Source organism: Garra rufa, chromosome 22 (genome assembly GCF_049309525.1).
Source record: "Garra rufa chromosome 22, GarRuf1.0, whole genome shotgun sequence".
Lineage (NCBI taxonomy): Eukaryota > Metazoa > Chordata > Actinopteri > Cypriniformes > Cyprinidae > Garra > Garra rufa.
Window position 1 is genome coordinate 38,522,475 of NC_133382.1, and position 24,911 is coordinate 38,547,385.

Consider the following 24,911-nt stretch of genomic DNA (forward strand, 5'->3'; position numbering starts at 1 on the left):
TATCACCTTTAAGTGATACTATACTATCACTAAAAGGTGATAGTTCACCGATAACACCTCTGCTCTGACCAACAGCCACTGAACAAATAATCAGGTCCCAGATAGGTTCGTCACTTTTTGAGGTCCCCTGAAACATTTCCGTTGTGGACCGAGCTATATGCAGCGCGTTCGTGTGTTTGCAGAGCGTTCCTGTGTTCGCAGCGCGTTTCTGAGTTTGGTTGTGTTGTGAGAATTTGCAGCGCGTTTCCGTATTTGTGTTTGCGTTGCGAGGATTTGTTTGCAGCGCGTTGGCCTCTCTCGGCCACCGTATTCAATGATATCTTTATAACGTTTTTCTAGTGTGGCTGAGACAATGTTCTTTATTTGCTATTATGCAATATTATGCAAGCATTTTATTAAGGATATTGTATATTCTGTTACTTCAAAAACATTTACAAAACATCCCTAAAATGTTGCAGTAAAAATATGATATCTTTGTTTACTTATGTTAATTTACTGCACTCTTATGTAATGGAAATACAATTGTAAAAATATACTGTGGGTTTATAAATGAAACAAGACAATACTTTACCAGTGGTTGGTGGAGTAAAGGATTCTATGGTTGGAATTGTCGCTGTTGTTGTAGACACTGATGTGGTGGACTGACTTGGGGCTTCTGGTATTAAGAATATTTAAAATCAATATCTTTTTTTTCCCTTAATAACATAGGAATATAAATGGCTAAATTATACTCACCAACACAGTAAGCTGAGCAAAAAGCTGGCTTGACAAACTCATAAACATAGTAATCTCCTGGACAGGCTTTGATTTGTATAGGGTGGGATGTGTAATCACATTGGCCACCCCATATAGAGACACAGACCTGTCGGGTGACCACTCCATCTTCCAGCTGTGGATGAGGGCCGTTGAGTGACAGTGGGTAATAAGTGCCACACATGTAAGGATTAACAGATGATTCTGGCATCTGGGCATTTTGACCATTGTAGAACAGCCTGTACCAGCCATTCCACTCCACATTATAATCACACATGCTATGATAGTTATTATAGTAAGGGTTGTCAGTGGCTCTCCAAGTCTCATCCAGACTGTTGTAACTGTAGCAGGGATCAACACTTGGGGTGGAGAAAGGTACTATTATGAAAATGAAAAAAAAAAAGCATCACAAAATGCAGATTGAATTTTTCAACATAATAACATAAAAAACCAACAGTACAACTCTTGTTAAAGCATAAAAATAAAATGATGAATGAACATACCAGCACAATATACAGGAGCTGGGATTGAAACTGTTGGTCTGGTAAATTTATAGACATAATAATCTCCAGGACAAGTTTTGACTTGAATTGGGTCAGATCTGTAGCGACTGCACTGATCATGGCGAGAGCCATAAATTTCACGGGTAACAATTCCATCTTCTAATCGAGGATGCGAGCCATCAAGATACAGAGAACTAAAACCTCCACATGACATGTAGGACATACACCACTCGGGCATCTGAGCACTTGATCCATTAATGAAGAGTCGATACCAGCCATCCCATTCTACACGAGTGTCATCATGATCAGAGATGTAACCATACATAGACCAGTAGTTGAGTGTGCTTCTCCAGTGGTTGTCGAGTGTGTTGTAGTTATCGCAGGGGTCATAATCTGTGTTATTGAGGTATCAAAACAAACAAGTTGTATTTCAATAAGGAATGTCACAAGTGCAAATCTGATCCAGTAAAACAGTAGCAGTCATGAGATTCTTACACTATTCACAACATGACTATGCAATAGTGATGTTAAAAGTTAAGTCATAAAAGACACACAAATACATTTAAAAATGTAAAAAAGCATACACCTGTACATTACTTACTCAAGGTGGTGCTGGATCCAGTGAATATATCTGGACTCACAGTGGAAGCTGCATGTGAAATGGTGCTGACATCTACAAAGAAAGGCATTTAAGACATGACTCAAATAATTTCTAAAGCTTTGAAAGACTTTGTTTAAAGAAGTAAAAAGCACTGTACCGGTGCAGTATCCTGAACACCCGAGTTGTGGATTCACAAGTTCATAGACATAGTAATTGCCTGGACATGCTTTCACTCTGATGGGTTTTGACTTGTAATAACAGCAGCCACCCCAATAAGACCCTCCACAGACCTCTCTGGTCACCACTCCATCCTCTATCTGAGGGTGAGGACCATTGAGCCACAGATTATAGTCTGTGTTACAGGTGTATGAATTAACACAGGTCTCTGGCATCTGGATGTTCATTCCATAGTAGAAAAGCCGGTACCAGCCATTCCAGGAGAAATATTCATCACAAATATAATCTCCATTTTCATTGTTGGCTCTCCAGGGACGATCCAGAGACTCATAGTTGTAGCAGGGATCATTGCTGACGCTTTGGAACGCAACTGTCATGGAGTTTGAGAAAATTACCATTAAAATACTGTATTTACATTGAAGGCATTGAACATAATTACACTGTAAAACACAATGATTTATTTCATTATTTTGAATCAATTATTTTGTGAAATTCTAGCTAGTGGTGTGCAGTCAAGTAAACTTGGGACAGAACAACACTAGAACAGCTTACACTGGCTCATGTACTAGCACTAAGTACATGAAAAATATATAATATACAATAATATAGCCTTTATTGTTTTAGCAATTTTACTAATGTGATGTGATATTTAGTCTAACACAGAAAACAGCTGTATACAGGGGTTACAGGGGAGTGCTATGCGGTGTGGGGAGACTTACATATTGGTTAATGAACTGAACACTATTGATTTAAACTGGTAAAACCGTAAGCAGTCCATTAAAATAATAACTCCATAAAAACCTTTATCTTGTCTAATAATTAACATTTAGTCTTGATACTGATATTTAAAAAAATAAATAAATAAATAAAATAAAAAAGAGGAAAAGTTGGACCAGCACCTGCACAATATGACGGCCCAGGGACTGACATGTTGGGTTTGACAAATTCATAGACGTAAAAATCTCCTGGACAGGCTTTGACTTGGATGGAGGTGGATGTATAGGCGCCACACTGAGAGGAAGACCCCCACCACCCCCACCACCATGAATTACTCCCCACAACGTCAAGGGTCACCACTCCATCTTCAAGTGTTGGATGAGAACCGTTGAGATGCAGTCCAGTTTGACCACCGCATCCTGTATTAGTCACACACCACTCAGACATCTGGGCACTTTCTCCATTCAAATACAGCCGATACCAGCCACTCCATTCAACATGGGTGTCATCCTGTCCAGTGTACTGATATGAGTTTTGCCGTATGTCTCTCCAGTATTCATCAAGAGTGTTATAGTCATAGCATGGATCAGAGCTGGACGTTGTAGATTCTGAAAGAATAATGACATGAAAAGAACAATTCTGTAATAATACATACTCACTAATTGTATGGCAAACATGTCTTTATGACAAGATAAGATTTGAGATAGTACACTAAGGAGGGATTATATAAACTGACAACAACAAGTGTATCCTTAGCAGTTTGGGGTAAAGTTACTTTTAAAAGTAATGCATTACATTATTGAGTTACTCCCTAGAGTAACTAATTACTTTACTAAGTTACTTTTTATGAAAAGTAATACGTTGCGTTACTTTTGCATGACTTTTTAAATCTGGGCAGGGCTTGCTTGTTTGTTTTTAATATAAAAAGTTATATTTTTGCCAAATGTAAAAGCTTTTTACTCTAAAGCCTCAGGCTTAGAGAAAAGTAAATTGACGTCTGTACGGTAGACCGCAGAAGAAAAAATTTAACTCTTCAGCAATAAAAAAAAGGATTATCTTGAGTATTTTTTGCTTATTAGTTTATCATTGAAAGTCAGAAGCAAAGACATTGGTTAATAAAATGGGATTAAATGCATAAAGGATTTATGTATTATTTAACATTTAATTATTGCAGTTTTGCATTGAATTTCACTGCTTTTATTCATTTTATTCATTTTGAGGAATACTGTATCTGTTTCAGTGAGTGAGATGTTCACACATGTTCACATTTATTCTAGAACTAAAATTTCTCTCAACACGGGGACAGGAGAGCTTTTAATCAGTAAATGGGAGGGGGGGGGGTTAACTGGCATTACTTATTTGAAAACGCATCTCAGATATTTTCTTGTCAATTAAAAAGTAATGCGTTACTTTACTAGTACTTGGACAAAGTAGTATTATTATGTAACTTACATTACTTGTAATGCGTTACCCCCAACACTAACACTGATCCTTAGGTCTCAGTTCATTTTCTAAGAACTGTATCTGTACTATTTGCTTCCACCAGTTCAAATGACACAGCTCTTAAAATGATAAGTGTTGTTGTTTTTCATGTGCTTGGATGTTAAATAAATAAATCTTTCAACTAGATTGCACAGTGTATCTGTATTAGGCTTATTAAAAGTAACACTGATTTGTTGTTGTATTGAAAGCATTTCTTTTATAGCCATTTCTTTCACTAAAGTGGCTTTGAACAAACTCTAACATCATAAAGTGAAAATAAGAGATAATTTGAACACTTGTATGTAATTACAAATTTTATGCATGTAATATGTAAAAATGAAATATGTTTCCGGTCCTGCCATTCGTGCTTCGTCCAGCAGGTGAAGTTAGTGTTACTGTTCTGCTGTCAGTCATGGATCATCCCACCTGTTACTCCGCCCATTTCACCTGTTCATCATTACATCTCATTATCTACATGCCTATATACCAGCTTCCTTCAGTCACTCTCAGCCAGATCGTTCTAAGCGTATTAGTTTGTTTCTCTATTTATGTGAAGGCATTCATTTTAAAGTATTTACCAAACCTGAAATTGAAGTCTGTATGTGAGCCTACCCTGAACTTTTCTGCTATATAACACTTTAATACAGTGAAATACAGATGCAAATTAACCATTTGAAAGCAATTGTGTTCCTTTGCAAAGATTTAAATTAGAAGATCATTCCATTTGTAAACTGTAATTGTAATACAAAACATGAATATATACAATTATGTATTGATTATGACTACTGTAAATCATTGATGGTCTGCAGAATCGACATTCATCGTGAAATGGACTGAACATAAAACTGGTTTGTACATTGATCATTTAACTTGTTAGATACACAAAACACACATACTGAATTATACTTTTAAAAGAAAGCTTCAGTCAGTTCACCTACGTACTGTATATTATCATTGCAATGCACATGATGGATGAGAAAACACCAATAATCAGCAGTGACACACACAGTGAGAAAAAATCATAGTTAAAGCTGCATTGTGTCTTTTGCAAAAACTAGCTTTTTCCATAGGACGATTACAATTTTAATGCAAAATCATTCTATTTGTAAATTGTAACATACTAATGTATACAGTATAAATGATTAGTTAATGTAGGAAGTAACCGTTGAGTTGAAAAAGTATTAGAAATTCAGTTCACAATAATGATATATAAAACTGTCTTAAGAGTTATTATTATTATTATTATTATTATTATTATTATTATTATTATTATTATTATTATTATTATTATTATTATTATTCTAAAGTCAAAACTGATTTTGTACTTTTTTCTCAATATAGCCCATTTTTTTCCAAGGAGCCTAATAATGTGGATAGGTAATAAATAAATAACTAAACAACTAAATGCAATCATATATTGATTATGACTACTGTTAATCATTGATGGTCTGCAGAATCGCCATTCATCATGAAATGGACTGAACATAAAACTGGCAAATAGTTTTGTACATTAATCACTTAACATTTTAAATACGCAATACAAACATGATGAATTATAATGTTACAAAAGATGCAGTCAGTTCATCTAATATTATCACTCTAATGCACATGATAGATGATAAAACACTCACCAATAATCAGCAGTAGCAGTGACACACACAGTGAGATCAGAAACCTCATTGTGACGAACGACACCTCCTGCACCTGCACAATTTGCAACATAAAAAGTTTATTAATATAATATAATATAATAGTTAACAATAATGCAGTAGTAAAATGTAATGTAAATAAATATATATATATTTCTTCATCATTTGAGCCCAGTGTAATGAAATGAAAAGAATAACTTTACCTGAGATCAAATGCTGCTGCAGAGCAAACTCAGGGAGATTCTCTCTTCAGCAGCTGAGTACAGTGATGAAGAACTGCACAATCTCATACATTTAACAATGCATTTATTAAATACTGTGGGTGGACCATTACTGGAAATCGAAGATATTTATTATTCTGGTTGTTTCCTTGTTTGTGCGTCTACATTTCAAAAGACATTCTTGTTATTCGTGCTGGAATACATGTGAATGTATGGAATGACGATGAGCAAGTCTGGTTTGTTAAGCAGTTTTTTCTCAAGAAACAATACTTTAAAACCCTAAATGAGTGAGCTAAAGGTGACTAAACAAAGATTAATTGTATTTAAAATAATAATAGTTTAGATGCAAAAGCCTCTAGGAGTTGTTTGAAATAGCATTTTCATCAGTTTCATCATGTTGGTTTACTAATTTCACTTTAATGTCAGTAAATAGTTTTTTATTATTGCCGTCAACATAAAATAACCGAACATAAAACATAGGAGCCTAAAATGCAAATTTTAGGAAAATAAATCAATCAATAGACGGGACACAGGGTTTTTTGCATTTAAACTCTTCATATGTTAATTGGAAGCATGCAGGCACTGATAAAGTGAGCTGGAGATTTGAGATGTGCAAACTAACAAAATTATATCACAAATACAAAAAAAACATATTTAATACATATAAACCTTTAAAATAGGCTCTGAAACAATATGCATGATAACATTAGGCAAATGAATAGTTATACTATTTGGGAATAGAAAATCAACATGCTTTGACAATCAACAAAGCAACAGATATATATATCCATGACCACATAACATAATCAGATTTAGGCCTAAATGTTGGTAGTTCCCGTAGCCATGTCATTCATGTCATTTGATCCTTTCATTTGAAGCGAACAAACAACTTTGTTCTTGGACTATTTAAGGAAGTAATCATGGGTATTCACAGGTTTACCGGAGGTGCAACAATTATCAGCTTTAGGAATGTTCTGTATTCATTCGCTGCATATTTAATTTATTCATTTCCAAAACCCATGCCAAAAAACATGAAACATTGTGTCCCGACAGTAATGTCTCACCTGGGCATGAACACGGACATGAACATTACTTTATTATTATTTACGAATTTAGGCTATTATTATTTTCTACATATCAACCTCATTTTTTACATGAGAGTTGTGGGTTGTGGTCCTTTGTAATATGAATGCGTGAGGCTTCTGGGATCATCCGCTCCCATTTATTTTTAACTGTACAAAACAGCTTGTGATGCTGCATGAAATTGCAAACTTGAATTTCCTATCATTTTATTTTAATGTATTGTCATAATAACAAACACACTGGTTTGTAGATCAAATAATTGTACTGTTAACAGCATTTTGTTATTCTTCTAGTTCTACAGAAGCACCTCTATTCTCTGAACCACAGCATAGTATGACTTTTACCTCATGTGTTTCCTTATTTGTTTAGTAAAACTGGATAGTCAGGTTTACTGTCATTTTTATGTATTGTCAGACTTTCAGAAAACCACCAGACAATGATGCTGAAAAGCTGTCAATCACTGAAGGTGGATTGTTGCAATCTTTTGATTGAGATTTTTGTTTTTTTTCCTATTGTCACATAATGACAGATACTGGTAATTGCAGTTTATGCATCACAAGATATAATTATTTTTAAACCATAAGTCAGTCATAAAGAATACAGCAGATCATGATCATGTGTCAAAATGAAAAAGAGAAAAGTAATGAAAAACATAACCCAACTACCTTGACAGAGAAACAGACACTTTCTTACTAAACCTGGACATAATTAATAGCTGATCACATCTACTGACTCTCGGTGAAGCACAAATCTTAGAGATATTATAGACAAACAGGCTGCAGAGGATGAATATTCTCATACACGAACAAATACTTCCTCGCTGAACTGAAATTAAGACAATTTTGTACAAATGTTCAGCTTAAGCGTATGTGTGTCAAAGGCATGTGAAATAAAAATAAGAAAATTAAACTAAAGTGCACCTGACACATTAATTAGTCATATGACCATGAGCTTCTTTTTTAAATAAAATACCAACCTAATGTATTGGCTATAATTATCTTTTAGCTTATGTAGTAATCCTAACAACTCGTTGACTGGAACATATTTTCAGTTTAAGTCACACTAAGTCATTGACACCACTGATTTTCTATGAGCAATTTTAGCTTTAGCTTCTAAATATAAATATCTGGTTTGTATATTTAGTTGTCAGTTCTAAATATATCAAGTCATTTAGTAACACAAACACATCAGCTGTTAAAAAGCAAGAGGAAAATGTAAATCTGAATGCTGCAGAAATGTAGCAGTTGTCAACAACTGTGTAAATCACAAAAATATAACTTTAATGAAACCATCAGGAATGGTTTACAGTGGCTTTAGTAAAAGTGTCAGAAGATATTTGTGTAACACTGAATGCACTCTGTCCTACCAACTCTTTAATTTCAATTTCACTTCACCTTCAAATTTTAAATATAGCCTGTTCCGCCATCATACTTTCAAAGAACAATTTAACCAGTCATCCAACATTTTTCAAAACCTTTAGAAAGAAATTATAATAGCAAGACCATTCTCATGCACTCTATCATAGCATTACTATGGAAAATAAGCAAACTGATTGCAAACATGTCAGCACAAAGATAACATTCTGCTCATTAATATTTCTTTTACTTTTACTGAGGAAACTTTAAAAAAAGAAAACAAATATTTTGCTTCATTCATCAAATTTTATTCATATTTTCTCATTTATCTTTTGAGTAAAATATAAATATCTGATTTGTATATTTATTCGTCAATTCTAAATATGTCAAGTAATTTAGTAATACAAATACATCAGCTTTAAAAAATGTAGTGAACATTTTTAATCTGAACGTTGCAGAAATGTACCAGTTGTCAACAATTCAAAAATATCTTTATAAAACTATGAGGAATGGGTTTACATGGGCTTTAGTAAGATGTAGGAATATTATTAAAGATTGTCAGAAGACTGTTCCGATATGACCTTATTTGAATATTTGTGAATGCACTCTGTCCTGACAACTTTTTAATTTCATTTTCACTTGACCTATAAATTTTAAATCTAGCTAGTCACTGTACCTCACGCCATCATACTTTCAAAGAACAATTCAACCAGTAGGCCAACATTCTTCAAAACCTTTAGAAAGAAAGTATAAAAGCAAGACTATTCTCATGCATTTTATCATAGAATTACCATGGAAAATAAGCAAATTGATTGCAAACATAGAAGCACAAAGATAACATTCTGCTCATTAATATTTCTTTTACTGAGGAAACTTTAAAAAAAGGGAAAAAAAAGATTTTGCTTTATTCATCAAATTTTATTCTTATTTTCTCATTTATCTTTTGAGTGAAATATAAATATCTGATTTGTATATTTATTTGTCAATTCTAAATATGTCAAGTAATTTAGTAATACAAACACATCAGCTTTTAAAAATGTAGTGAAAATTTTTAATCTGAACGTTGCAGAAATGTACCAGTTGTCAACAAACCTGTAAATCGCAAAAAAATATCTTTATAAAACTATCAGGAATGGGTTTACATTGGCTTTAGTAAGATGTAGCAATATTAACAATGTTTGTCAGAAGACTGTTCCGATATGAACTTATTTGAATATTTGTGAATGCACTGAATACACTCTGTCCTGACAATACTTTAATTTCAATTTCACTTTACCTTCAAATTTAAAATATAGCTAATGACTGTACCGCCATCATACTTTCAAAGAACAATTTAACCAGTAGCCCAACTTTCTTCAAAACCTTTAGAAAGAAAGTATAATAGCAAGACCATTCTCATGCATTTGATCATAGAATTACCATGGAAAATAAGCAAATCGATTGCAAACATTGCAGCACAAAGATAACATTCTGCTCATGAATCTTTCTCTTACTTTTACGGAGGAAACTAAAGAAAAAGAAAAAAAACAGATTTTGCTTTATTCATCAAATTTATTCTTATTTTCTCATTTATCTTTTGAGTAAAATATAAATATCTGATTTGTATATTTATTTGTCAATTCTAAATATGTCAAGTAATTTAGTAACACAAATACATCAGCTTTAAAAATGTAGTGAAAATGTTTAATCTGAACGTTGCAGAAATGTACCAGTTGTCAACAAACCTGTAAATCACAAAAAATATCTTTATAAAACTATCAGGAATGGGTTTACATGGGCTTTAGTAAGATGTAGCAATATTAACAATGTTTGTCAGAAGACTGTTCCGATATGAACTTATTTGAATATTTGTGAATGCACTGAATACACTCTGTCCTGACAACTCTTTAATTTCATTTTCACTTCACCTATAAATTTTAAATCTAGCTAGTCACTGTACCTCACCCCATCATACTTTCAAAGAACAATTCAACCAGTAGGCCAACATTCTTCAAAACCTTTAGAAAGAAAGTATAATAGCAAGACCAATCTCATGCACTCTGTCATAGCATTACCATGAAAAATAAGCAAATCGATTGCAAACATTGCAGCACAAAGATAACATTCTGCTCATTAATCTTTCTCTTACTTTTACTGAGGAAACTTTAAAAAAAAATAAAAAAATGATTTTGCTTTATTCATCAAATTTATTCTTATTTTCTCATTTATCTTTTGAGTTAAATATAAATATCTGATTTGTATATTTATTTGTCAATTGTAAATATGTCAAGTCATTTAGTAACACAAACACATCAGCTTTCAAACAGCAAGTAAAAAATAATCTAAATGTTGCAGAAATGTACCAGTTGACACCAATTCTGTAAATCACAAAAATATAACTTTAATGACTTTAATGGGTTTTCATGGGCTTTAGTAAGATGTAGGAATATTAATAAAATATGTCAGAAGACTATATAGATATGAACTTTTGCAAACCTCTGCCAATTCGTGAATTTCAGTTTCTATTCACGTTCGAATTTTAAATCTGTAGCTAATGACTGTACCTCACGCCATTGTACTTTCAAAGAAAGAAAAATTAACCAGTTTGGCGACATTCTTCAAAACCTTTAGAAATCAAAGTATAACAGCAAGACTATGCTCATGCAATCTGTCATATGATTACTTTGAAAAATAAGGAAATCAATTAATTGCAGCAACATTGCAGCACAAACATTCTGCTCATTAATCTTTCTCCAGCCTATTTCTCTAACTTCTACTGAGGAAACTTTTACAAAAGGAAAAACTCATTTTGCTTTAATCATCAGATTTATTATTTTTTCTCATTTCAAAAGATTTTAGTCGCCTAGACTGCATGATCATGTCCCTATAATGCTTCATTGTAAATGCCAGAATATAATATTAAACTCATAATATTTAAGAAAAGAAGTCATAACATTCCACTTTTACAATATGTAGTTTATAATAACTAATAACCTATGAAATAAAGAAATATTTAGAAACCCACAACATGTCTAGAATCAGTTGGACATTAATATGGAAAACTTAGCACTTATTTCATGAAATTTAACTAGAAGAGTGTCAGGACACTCATCAGAGGAACAAGTAACAGCATCAGAGAAGCACACAGACAAGAAGACTTAGATGCCTTCACTTGCTCTGAGACCCACGTGTCTGTGAAATAGAAAATACAATGCAATGAAATGCAAAATAGAAGATAATGGAAACCTTCATTTACAAATTACTGAATGATTGATTAAATAAAATGTTCACCTGTGTTCCCTTGAGACAACACCAGAGGACCCATAGATATGGAAGCACTGTCATGGAAGTCCAGAGACCTGCGCTCTCTCCAGTGGTGTTCAGAGTTACAGTCCTACAAGAGAACAGGGGAAAACATGAAACAATGACTCAAGCAGAGGGCAACCAAAATAAGTAATTCAGCAACTTTGGTCATTAAAACTAACCACCATAGATAGTTGATATTTCCGTGCTGATATTTAGTGTTTGATTTTAAAAATGTGTCAATAGCAGATTCGGGTCACACTTTATATTAGGTGGCCATAACTATTATGTACTTGCATAAAAAAGTACAATGTACTTAATGTGGCCATATTGCATTGGAAAACACTTTTGCTTCTATTAAGGTGGGATATGGGTAAGGTTAGGGACAGGTTTGGTAGAATGGGTATGTTTAAGGGTGGGTTAGGGTGTAAGGGATGGGTCAACAGTGGTAATTACAGAAATTAATTAATTAATTATAAATGTAATTACATATAGGTTTTTTAAAAAGTACATTGTAAAAACTTGTATGCACACAATAAGTACATTGTACCAAATGATTAATTTGAATGTAAGTACATAGTAGTTAAGGCCACCTAATGTAAAGTGGGACCCAGATTCTTAAACCATTACAACTTTTAAACTCACCATTGAGCAGTGATTGCTTGAGAGAAGGCAAAGGTGAACAGCACAGTGCAGGTAAAGCCTAGTGGAGTTTGCAGTGAAGATAAACATCCTGAAGGAGAAACGGCTGGATGTTGAGACGCCATTCTGCAGCAGCACCACTGTGTCATCATTTGGATTGGGACACCTGAGAATAGCAATAAAGGCAATTACATTTTTGCACTTGAAATTCATTCAGTGATTTAGTAAATCTTCACACATTTGTATTCCAGTGCTTTAGCTCTAAAATACTGAAAGATACAATTCTGAGTCAATGCTAAAAGTTACAGTTAAGCCTGAGCTCTAATGAATAGAAGCAGCTTTACTCTCTAACGATGAGATCCCAGCGGAGACTGTGATCAGGGTCATTCACAGGTGTAGCCCAACATGTGTCCAGCACCAGGGCAAACTGGTGGCTGTCAACCCCCTCAACACGAACTTCCACATTCATCTTCTGGTCAAGCTCTGCATCCACTGAACCAGTGAAGGGCCGGGAAAACTCATCATCCTCATATGGAATCATCCGAACCTGATATCTCCCTTCACCAACGGGGAGGATCTTGTGCACAACACTGTTGAAAGTGACATAACAGACAGATTGGTTTTAAAATGACTTTGTTTTATTGGTTTTTAAAAAAAATAGCATATTTACTTTTTTCTGCTTAAAAGATTAGTTCACACAAAAACTCCCAAAGTTATTCACCGAACATTTTGATGTCCACAATATTCTCTTTAGTGCATTCATGAGAGCTCATTAGAGAAGTAGTGACATCCAATTTTTTTTTTTAGGCAAAAAAATAAATTTGTATAGGTATGCCTAATACAGACCAATTTTATAATGCATTTGTTTATAATGTTTTTGTTTTCTTTTTTAAAGCTAGAAAGTCCTCAGGAGGATTAACTGGATTAAAAAAGTGAGACCACTGAAATTCCACAGAACAAATCAAGACATGAGTCAAGTCTGAACAACATGATGAGAAAAAACAATTTTGGTGAACTACTCCTTTAATAATACAGTGCAGCTAAAATCAAAATTTGTATTTGACTTGCACCTCTCCAGTGGATTGATTTCTGCATTCATGGTAAGTGTTTGTGTTTGAGGATAAACACAGCTGAAAGAAAGCTTAAGGATTTTTTCTCTGCTGATGAGACCTTGTAACCTCGGTGTCCCCAGAATAAAGTTACTGTAGACGAAGTGAGTACCATTGGCCTGTGGACAACATATATTTTTTTTTTTTTGTAATTTAACTCAAATTAAATGTGTATTTCAAATAACTTTATGAAAGCAACATTAGAAACACATAAGCAGACAAGTGAAATAATGGTATATTAAATGGTGGAGAATGTGGGCACAAGTTCCATGCTTTTTGTGGCAGGGTTTGTGCACCCTTGTGAGTAGTCTCAACAAGATCCTCCAAGTGGCCATATCCAATTCTAAATCAATCTGCTGGTTCTATCAGATATTACAAATGTTAGTCCTACCACAAGGTTTGTGCCACAGATGTGTTCATCGTTATCAAAATGGAATTCCACTCTGCCATTATGGACCGTTCCTTTGCAGCTGGGATCATTAAGGTGTAAGACATCAGCTGAAAAGCCAGCCTCAAAGAGCTGACAGCGAGACACAGACATGGAGCCAGAGCTGCTTTCACAGGTTTCTGAGAAATCTGAGAGAATAAAAAGCCAATGTAATTAATGACTGAAAAAAAAAAAGTGTATGTTTTCACATTTTGTTGTTGAATGATACCAACCAAAAGAGTCGGGTTGTGGTCTTGGTTGGTCATTGTTACATAAACAGCCATAAACACCATTTTTCATCCCACACCTTTCATCTTCAGAGCAGTCGAGTTCAGAACAAGGATTTCTATTAACTAGGAAGAGAAGTTGTTGTTTTTAAACAGCATATGCTAAATTCAATTAATATGTTAATAAACATAAGCACTGCTTAGCAAGTCATAGTCATAATCAACACATAAAAAAAATATTATTATAACTAAATGTTGCAGAAACAAAACACTTGCTCCCTGCATTTAGTGTAACTACCAAATTTTCTTTAGCTAATATGTTAGCTATGTTAGTCCTGAATTTCCCTGAGGGATCTTCCCAAGGGATTAATAAAGTATATTCAATTCAATCAATGTTAAAAGGTTTTATCAAACACACACTGCCTCCTTTTTTCAAATTAGTAATTGAATCTTGGACACATCACTCATTAATAGCAGATCCTGAATGGAGTACACACAATGATCTGTGTTAAATTTTTTACATATGTCATTACACGTGAAATGGATCTTATTTGCTCACATAAAACAATAATACTCCAGATGTTATACCTGTCAATGTGGTTTCTGCTGTAGTTTCTATGGTTGTGGTTGTCTCTGGCATTACAGTTGTAGAGATAGTTTTTATGTTCCCTGCATCTGAAAAAGGAATATTTCATTAAACAATGATCTCTTACATAAACATAGGCTACATGTAAATATATTTACCTGCACAGTATGCCATTTCACAGATAGTTGGACTCACAAACTCATAGACGTAATAATCTCCTGGACAGGCTTTGACTTTAATGGGATTGGATTGGAAATAGCAGCAGTTATTGCTATAGTGACCGCAGACATCTCGAGTGACCACTCCATCCTCAACTGTTGGATGTCCTCCATTCAGCCACAGTGGAGCATGAGTGCCACAACTATACTCATCAACACATGTCTCTGGCATCTGAACGCTCTGGCCCTGAATGAAGAGACGGTACCAGCCGTTCCAGCTGACCCAAGCGTCACACATTATTTGAGAGGAATGTTGATTGTTGGTGGCTCTCCATGGATCATCCAGGATAATGTAGTTGTAGCAGGGGTCAACAGGAGGAACTGTTGATAATGGACACATAAGGAGAAAAAAACATTATGTTGAAGGATATTACATACTTATTTCTACTCTCACTATATTTTGTTTTCAGAGCATTTTGTGTTTTCTTTGAGCCAAATCAGCAACAAACATACACTATAAAATTATATGAACATATGTAAGACTATCAAATTTCTCTCCAACTCTTTTACCTTTTTATCCATGTACATAAATGCTATTAAGAAATTGCCTGCCTCTGATGGTTGAGGTCTGCTAACATTTTGTGGTTCTGAAATGACTAATGAAAGTTTGATAAACCCTTTTCAATATTCATAAAGCTAAGTTCTTTTGCAGTTGTTCACTCAAATTTATTTCCATAGTTTAAAATGCATTCTCTGTTTTGTACATTAGTGTAAAGAGTTAATACAGCAATAGGATTCAGTAAAGTGCAATGCAGAAGTTGAGTCTAGAAAAGTCCTTTCCTTCTCATTTGAATTGTATACTCATTCTCTGAGATGTATTACTTCTGTCTAACCTGATTTTGTTTTTGTTTTTTGGGGGGTTTTTTGTGGATAAATTAATTTTACTATTAATTGTTTTACATCCTTATGTAATTGGTCACATTAAAAACAAGAATAAATACATAAAATAAGATACTTGCAAAAGTGGAAGTAAAGATAATACTTTACCAGTGGTTGTGATTGGTGGAGTAATGGATACTGTTGGTGGGATTGTTGTTGATGCTGATGTGATGGACTGACTTGAGACTTCTGGTATTAAGAACAACTTTATAATCAACAACATTTATAAAAAATAAAAATAAAAATAAAATGCAACTAAATGCTCACCTGCACAGTAAGCTCCACAAGAAATAGGCTTGACAAACTCATAAACGTAGTAATTTCCTGGACATGCTTTGACTCTTATAGGGTGGGATGAGTAATCACAGTAGGCACTCCATGAGGAGATACAGACCTGTCGGGTGACCACTCCATCTTCCAGCTGTGGATGAGGGCCATTGAGCCACAGTGGCTCATAAGTGCCACACATGCCTCCACTAACAGTTGATTCTGGCATCTGGGCATTTTGACCATTGTAGAACAGCCTGTACCAGCCATTCCACTCCACATTATAATCACACATGCTATGGTAGTTATAATAGTTGTTATAGTAATAGTTGTCTGTGGCTCTCCAAGGTTCATCCAGACTGGTGTAGGTGTAGCAGGGATCAGCACTTGGGGTGGTGATAGGTACTATGATAAAATAGTAAAAAGAAAGTCTAGAACAAAATTCATAATAAGCATGTCAAATATAAAGAATGAATGAATGTACCTGCACAATATACAGGAGCTGGGATCGAAACTGTTGGTCTGGTAAACTTGTAGACGTAATAAACTCCAGGACAAGCTTTGACTTGGATTGGTTCAGATCTGTAGCGACTGCACTGATAATCACGAGAGCCGTAAATTTCACGGGTAACAACACCATCTTCTAGCTGAGGATGAGAGCCACCAAGCCACAGAGCACTATAACCTCCACAGTTCATGTAAGACGCACATCCCTCGGGCATCTGAGCATTCGACTCATTAATGAAAAGTCGATACCAGCCATCCCATTCAACACGAGTGTCATCATGTTCATTTATATAGCCATACCAATACCAGTAGTTGAGTGTGCTTCTCCAGTGGTTGTCGAGTGTGTTGTAGTTATTGCACGGATCATAATCTATATTAATGAGAGATGATGAGATCAAAACAAGAAACTTTGTAAAGGAAAACCAGTCAAAACATAATAATTATTAGATACGTCAACTGTTTTTACTGTGCATGAAAAAGTGATGCATGAGTGTCATGAATAAAAGTTGCTAATTTAAAGTTTAGAATCGTTGGAAGAGAAAAACTACAAATTACGGATACTTGTAGTAATCTTTTTTATATATTACTATTATTATTAGCATTATTATTATTATTATTATTATTATTATATACTGTATACAACTTACTGGGGGTGATGCTTGACCCAGTGATTATATCTGGACTTACAGTGGAAACTACCTGTGAAATAGTGCTGACATCTTACAATAAAAAAAGGAAATAACAATCAGCCATTACTGAAATCATTTTAAAATGTTTAAAGTACTTGTGAAAAAGCATGGTACCTGTGCAGTATCCTGAACACCAAATTTGTGGATTCACAAGTTCATAGACATAGTAATTGCCTGGACATGCTTTCACTCTGATGGGTTTTGACTTGTAATCACAACAGCCGCCCCAATAAGACCCTCCACAGACCTCTCTGGTCACCACTCCATCCTCTATCTGAGGGTGAGGACCATTGAGCCAGAGATTATAGTCTGTGTTACAGCTGTATGAATTAACACAGGTCTCTGGCATCTGGATGTTCATTCCATAGTAGAAAAGCCGGTACCAGCCATTCCAGGAGAAAGATTCATCACAAATCCAGTCTCCACTTTCATTGTTGGCTCTCCAGGGACGATCCAGATACTGATAGTTGTGGCAGGGATCACTGCTGATGCTTTGGAAAGCAACTGTAATGGAGTTTTCAAAAATACTGTTAAATTACTGCATGTGTATTTAAGAAGCTTGGAGTATTACATCGTAAAACACAATGATGGGAAAACATAAACATTGAGCAATTGTATTTTAACCAGTGTTGTGCAGTCAGGCCCAAATTGGGGCAAGATAGGGTTTGCACATTCAAGATCAAATATTATTTTGTTAAACCTTCTCATCAGCTCTGAAGCAACTAAAAAGCTATGCAAATAAGTAAACATTTATTGGCAATGATAGGACTTTAAATGAGCGCAAAAGGACTGTGTGGTATAAGTAGACCATGCTCATACATTATACATATTACATATTAAATGATTGGTTCAAAGACGTGAGATTTGAGAAATTGTGTTAAAACTAACATGAGCATTTGGTGCTCATGGGTGTGAGGAAACTTACAGACTGGTTAATGGACTGCGCACCACAAAGGTTATCTGGTTAAAACATATTTAATTTCATTAACTAATTCATTGAGATGTATGCTAAAGGGGTCATCGGATGTCTATTTTCCACAAGTTCATGTGATTCTTTAAGGCCTTAATGAAAAAGTCCATAATATACTTTGGTTAAAAATTATCAATAGTGTAAAAAAACACCCTTTTACCTTGTCAAAATCAGCTCTACAAAAATAACAACTCATTTTATTGTGCGGTCCCTTTAAATGCAAATGAGCTCTGCTTGCCCCACCCCTCTCTGCCATGAGATGATGAGACGTGATGTTTACTTTAGCCGCATTTAGCCATGTTTAGCCGCATTTAGCCGCGAAACTTGCCAACAAGAACATTATTAAGAAAAGCCATTTGCAAAGATACATAAAAAAACCCTTATACTCACTTCTGCTGTGGGTGAAGCTGCATCACGAATGATTCGCACGAACAGTGGACGCATATGTAGATCGGGATCAGCGCTTTCCTTTTAAAAAGTAAAGTAACGTTATCCTCTGTGTCTTCAGCGGCTCAGATGTCTAGCGCAAATGACGACTGCTATCGAAGACATTTTTGTCTGCACCTGAGTCGACACAATGGCGATCAGAGTCGGACTGATTCAGCTCGGTGAGGGCGGGTCTAAGGTAAGGAGCTCATGTCAATCTATTATCGTGGGAGCGGCCTCTGTTAGTGTGCCGTCACATAGACAAGAAACTGAGAATGACCTGATTTTAAAAAGGGGATATTACTTTTAAAGATAAAAAAAGCACTGGGTGGATTTTTGTCATTGGAGGGTGGTTGTTTACACAAACTGCCAACACACATTAATGTGTAAACTACATGTAAAAATTAGCTTTGTATCCGATGACCCCTTTAAATTATCTTCAGAATTTATAAATAATAGACCATTTAGTCTTGATACTAACATTTAAAAAAAGAAAATCATCACAAAAATTCCTAGAGAAAATAAGTTAAAATTGCACCTGCACAATATGACGGCATGTAGATCGACAGATCTGGCTTGACAAGTTCATAGACGTAATAATTTCCAGGACAAGCTTTGACTTGGATGGATGGGGATGTGTAGGAGCCACACTGGTTAGACCACACATAACTTCCCAAAACTTCACGGGTCACCACTCCATCCTCAAGTGTTGGATGAGAACCGCTGAGATAGAGTCCAGTGTAACCACCACATCCTACAGTATTCACACACCACTCAGACATCTGGGCACTTTCTCCATTCAAATACAGCCGATACCAGCCACTCCATTCAACATGGGTGTCATCATGGTCATAGTACTGATATTGGTTTTGCCGTATATCTCTCCAGTATTCATCAAGAGTGTTATAACTATAGCATGGATCAGAGATGGAAGTTGAAAATTCTAAGAGGATAAAGACAAAAATGACAGTGTTGTAAGATACTAAGATAGTACAGTATATGATATACTGTATACTTATTTACTTATTTTTTTAATGTCAGAAAAAAACTGCAAATAAAATAAAATAAAATAAAAATAGGCTTACAATTTAGTATAAGGTCCAATGCTCTTTATTAACTAGTTGCTTACTATAGCATGCATATTACGGGAATATTGGCTGTTTATTAGCACTTATAAAGCACATATTCTGCATGACCATATTCTACACCCTTAATCTCACCCAATTCCTAACCTTAACAATTACCTTACTAATGATTAATAAACAGTAATTAGGAGTTTATTGAGGCAAAAAATCATATGTAATAGTTAGTTAATAGTGAAAAACAAAATATTACAGGTAAACAATTAGTTATCTGCAAATCAACTAGTTCTGCAACAATAGATTTAACACTATTCAATGTGATAAACTCTTTACATGTGTCACAAACACACATGGGTCTGATTTGTTCATGTAAAGCAATAACCATTCAGATTGTAATACAACATATTATATTACCAGTCGTTGTGGTTTCAGTGGTAGTTTCTGTGGTTGTAGTTTCGATTGTGGTTGTCTCTGACATGACAGTAAAAAAAAAAGAATATTACATAAAAAAAATAATGATCTCTTACATAACATATGCCACATGTAAATATATTTACCTGCACAGTATGCCATTTCACAGGTAGTTGGACTCACAAACTCATAGACATAATAATCTCCTGGACAGGCTTTGACTTTAATGGGATTGGATTGGAAATGGCAGCAGTTATTGCTCCAGTGACCGCAGACATCTCGAGTGACCACTCCATCCTCAACTGTAGGATGTCCTCCGCTCAGCCACAGTGGAGCATGAGTGCCACAACTATACTCAGAAACACATGTGTCTGGCATCTGAACGCTCTGACCCTGAATGAAGAGACGGTACCAGCCGTTCCAGCTGACCCAAGCGTCACACATTATTTGAGAGGAATGTTGATTGTTGGTGGCTCTCCATGGATCATCCAGGACATTGTAGTGGTAGCAGGGGTCAACAGGGGGAGCTGTTGATAATGGACACATTAGGGGGAAAAAACATGTTGAAGAATATTACATATTTATACACTGTAAAAAGTTTTCACCAGATTTAACTTAAAAGTTCAGCAGCTGCCTTAAGTTTTTATGTTAAATCAACTTAAAACTACAAGTCATTTTAACTTATTACAATAACAATTAGTTGATTTAACTTGTGAGTTTAAATGACTTGAGTTGATTTAACTTAACATTTTAAGGCAGCTGCTAAACTTACGTTTTTAAGCTGAAACTGGTGAAAACTTTTTATGGTGTAGTTGTACTTGTATTTGTAGTATGGAATTGTAATCATTAGAGAATTAGAAAACTCCCACTATATTTTCTTTTTTCAGAGCATTTTGTGTTTTCTTTGAGCCAAATCAGCAACAAACATACACTATAAAATTATATGAACATATGTAAGACTATCAAATTTCTCTCCAACTCTTTTACCTTTTTATCCATGTACATAAATGCTATTAAGAAATTTCCTGCCTCTGATGGTTGAGGTCTGCTAACATTTTGTGGTTCTGAAATGACTAATGAAAGTTTGATAAACCCTTTTCAATATTCAAGAAGCTAAGTTCTTTTACAGTTGTTCACTCAAATTTATTTCCATAGTTTAAAATGCATTCTTTGTTTTGTACTTCATTGTAAAGAGTTAATACAGCAATAGGATTCAGTCAAGTGCAATGCAGAAGGTGAGTCTAGAGAAGTCCTTTCCTTCTCATTTGAATTGTATACTCATTCTCTGAGCTGTCTTACTTCTGTCTAATCTGTTGTTGTTTTTTTGTTGTTGTTTTTTTGTGGATAAATTAATTTTACTATTAATTGTTTTACACCCTTATGTAATGGGTCACATTAAAAAAAAGAATAAATAAATAAAATAAGATACTTGCAAAAGTGGAAGTCAAGACAATACTTTACCAGTGGTTGTGATTGGTGGAGTAATGGATACTGTGGGTGGGATTGTTGTTGACGCTGATGTGATGAACTGACTTGAGACTTCTGGTATTAAGAACAACTTTATAATCAACAACATTTTCAAAGAAATTAAACCCAAAAAATACAAAATGCAACTAAATGCTCACCTGCACAGTAAGCTCCACAAGAAATAGGCTTGACAAACTCATAAACGTAGTATTTTCCTGGACATGCTTTGACTCTTATAGGGTGGGATGTGTAATCACAGTAGGCACTCCATGAGGAGATACAGACCTGTCGGGTGACCACTCCGTCTTCCAGCTGTGGATGAGGGCCATTGAGCCACAGTGGCTCATAAGTGCCACACATGCCTCCACTAACAGTTGATTCTGGCATCTGGGCATTTTGACCATTGTAGAACAGCCTGTACCAGCCATTCCACTCCACATTATAATCACACATGACATGATAGTTATAATAGTTATTATAGTAATAGTTGTCTGTGGCTCTCCAAGGTTCATCCAGACTGGTGTAGGTGTAGCAGGGATCAGCACTTGGGGTGGTGATAGGTACTATGATAAAATAGTAAAAAGAAAGTCTAGAACAAAATTCATAATAAGCATGTCAAATATAAAGAATCAATTAATGTACCTGCACAATATACAGGAGCTGGGATCGAAACAGTTGGTCTGGTAAATTTGTAGACGTAATAATCTCCAGGACAAGCTTTGACTTGGATTGGTTCAGATCTGTAGCGACTGCACTGATAATCACGAGAGCCGTAAATTTCACGGGTAACAACACCATCTTCTAGCTGAGGATGAGAGCCACCAAGCCACAGAGCACTATAACCTCCACAGTTCATGTAAGATGCACATCCCTCAGGCATCTGAGCATTCGACTCATTAATGAAGAGTCGATACCAGCCATCCCATTCAACACGAGTGTCATCATGTCCATTTATATAGCCATACCAATACCAGTAGTTGAGTGTGCTTCTCCAGTGGTTGTCGAGTGTGTTGTAGTTATTACACGGGTCATAATCTGTATTAATGAGAGATGATGAGATCAAAACAAGAAACTTTGTGAAGGAAAACCAGTCAAAACATAATAATTATTAGATACGTCCACTGTTTTTACTGTGCATGAAAAAGTGATGCATGAGTGTCATGAATAAAAGTTGCTAATTTAAAGTTTAGAATCGTTGGAAGAGAAAAACTACAAATTACGGATACTTGTAGTAATCTTTTTCATATATAACTATTATTATTAGTATTAGTATAATTATATACTGAATACAACTTACTCGGGGTGATGCTCGATCCAGTGATTATATCTGGACTTACAGTGGAAACTAATTGTGAAATAGTGCTGACATCTTACAATAAAAAAAGGAAATAACAATCAGCCATTACTGAAATCATTTTAAAATGTTTAAAGTACTTGTGAAAAAGCATGGTACCTGTGCAGTATCCTGAACACCAAATTTGTGGATTCACAAGTTCATAGACATAGTAATTGCCTGGACATGCTTTCACTCTGATGGGTTTTGACTTGTAATCACAGCAGCCGCCCCAATAAGACCCTCCACAGACCTCTCTGGTCACCACTCCATCCTCTATCTGAGGGTGAGGACCATTGAGCCAGAGATTATAGTCTGTGTTACAGCTGTATGAATTAACACAGCTCTCTGGCATCTGGATGTTCATTCCATAGTAGAAAAGCCGATACCAGCCATTCCAGGAGAAAGATTCATCACAAATCCAGTCTCCACTTTCATTGTTGGCTCTCCAGGGACGATCCAGATACTGATAGTTGTGGCAGGGATCACTGCTGATGCTTTGGAAAGCAACTGATATAAAGTTTGCAAAAGTACTGTTAAAATACTGTTTGTGCATGAAAGAAGTTTAGAGTATTACATAAGAAAACACAATGATGGGAAAACATAACTTTCTGTTATATTTTAACCAGTGTTGTGCAGTCAGGCTCAAATTCGGGCAAGAATCTAAAAAGCTATGCAAATAAGAAAACATTTATTGGCAATGATTGGACTTTAAATAAGCCCAAAAGGACTGTGTGGTAATATTACAGCATGGTCATATATTATGCATATTACATGTTAAATGATTTGTTTAAAGTTGTGAGATTGGAGAGATTATGTTAAAACTAACATGAGCATTTGGTGCTCATATGGTGGATGTGAGGAAACTTACAGACTGGTTAATGGACTGCGCACCACTAAGGTTATCTGGTTAAAACATATTTCATTTCAATAACTAATTCATTAAGATGTATGTTAAATTCTTATCTTATATAATAGTCTATAATCTATATCTTAATAATATATAAATGATAGACCATTTACTCTTGATACTGACATTTAAAAAAAGAAAATCATCTCAAAAATATTCCACATAAAAAAAGTTAAAATTGCACCTGCACAGTATGAAGGCATGTACATCGACGCATCTGGCTTGACAAGTTCATAGACGTAATAATCTCCTGGACAGGCTTTGACTTGGATGGATGTGGATGTGTATTCGCCACACTGGTAAGACCACATGTAACTTCCCAAAACTTCACGAGTCACCACTCCATCCACAATTGTTGGATGTGAACCGCTGAGATACAGTCCAGAGTAACCACCACATCCTGTATTACTCACACACCACTCAGACATCTGGGCACTTTCTCCATTCAAATACAGCCGATACCAGCCACTCCATTCAACATGGCTGTCATCATGGTCATAGTACTGGTTTTGCCGTATATCTCTCCAGTATTCATCAAGAGTGTTATAATTATAGCATGGATCAGAGATGGAAGTTGAAGATTCTAAGAGAACATAGACAAAAATGACAGTGTTGTATAAGACACTAAGATAGTACAGTATATGATATACTGAATACTTATTTACTTATTTTTTTATAGTCAGAAAAAAAACTGCAAATAAAATAAAATAAAAACAGGCTAACAATTTATTATAAGGTCCAATGCTCTTTATTAACTAGTTGCTTACTAGCATGCATATTACGGGAATATTGGCTGTTTATTAGCACTTATAATATTCCGCATGATCATATTCTACATCCTTAATCTCACCCAATTCCTAACCTTAACAATTACCTTACTAATGATTAATAAACAGTTATCAGGAGTTTGAGGCAAATGTTATAGTAAGTTAATAGTG

The 24,911-nt window shown here is 34.9% G+C and overlaps 2 protein-coding genes across 2 annotated transcripts in view; both read right to left on the bottom strand.

The window, feature by feature from the left end:
• LOC141297536 (alpha-tectorin-like) overlaps positions 1–24,911 on the bottom strand; it is a 42,188-nt gene that overhangs the window by 17,027 nt on the left and 250 nt on the right. The window contains exons 2-8 of the mRNA XM_073827957.1: positions 24,158–24,556; positions 23,184–23,573; positions 23,028–23,099; positions 22,373–22,765; positions 21,889–22,293; positions 21,725–21,805; positions 20,406–20,790 (exon numbers count right to left, since the gene is read on the bottom strand). Coding sequence (XP_073684058.1) covers positions 20,406–20,790; positions 21,725–21,805; positions 21,889–22,293; positions 22,373–22,765; positions 23,028–23,099; positions 23,184–23,573; positions 24,158–24,556 — 2,125 coding nt within the window. The remainder of the gene's footprint in view (positions 1–20,405; positions 20,791–21,724; positions 21,806–21,888; positions 22,294–22,372; positions 22,766–23,027; positions 23,100–23,183; positions 23,574–24,157; positions 24,557–24,911) is intronic.
• On the bottom strand, positions 11,577–20,330 carry LOC141298290 (uncharacterized). Its single transcript, XM_073828797.1, has 17 exons — positions 20,267–20,330; positions 19,309–19,713; positions 17,489–17,878; positions 17,333–17,404; positions 16,663–17,055; positions 16,179–16,583; positions 16,020–16,100; positions 14,973–15,353; positions 14,817–14,903; positions 14,494–14,499; positions 14,235–14,354; positions 13,966–14,150; positions 13,536–13,693; positions 12,810–13,055; positions 12,469–12,631; positions 11,812–11,914; positions 11,577–11,712 (listed from the first exon to the last, which is right to left on the bottom strand). The coding sequence occupies exons 1-17, from the start codon at positions 20,328–20,330 to the stop codon at positions 11,609–11,611; spliced, it is 3,363 nt and encodes a 1,120-aa protein (XP_073684898.1). The 3' UTR covers positions 11,577–11,608.

Bases quoted from the DNA above. Each gene is read 5' to 3' on its own strand.
- LOC141298290 (XM_073828797.1), bottom strand. From the start codon at position 20,330: ATGTCAGAGACAACCACAATCGAAACTACAACCACAGAAACTACCACT. The intron at 17,405-17,488 runs GTACCATGCTTT...TTTTATTGTAAG, and splicing joins GTGTTCAGGATACTGCACAG to ATGTCAGCACTATTTCACAG. The intron at 15,354-16,019 runs GTAAAGTATTAT...CATTATCAACAG, and splicing joins TCCACCAATCACAACCACTG to TTCCTCCTGTTGACCCCTGC.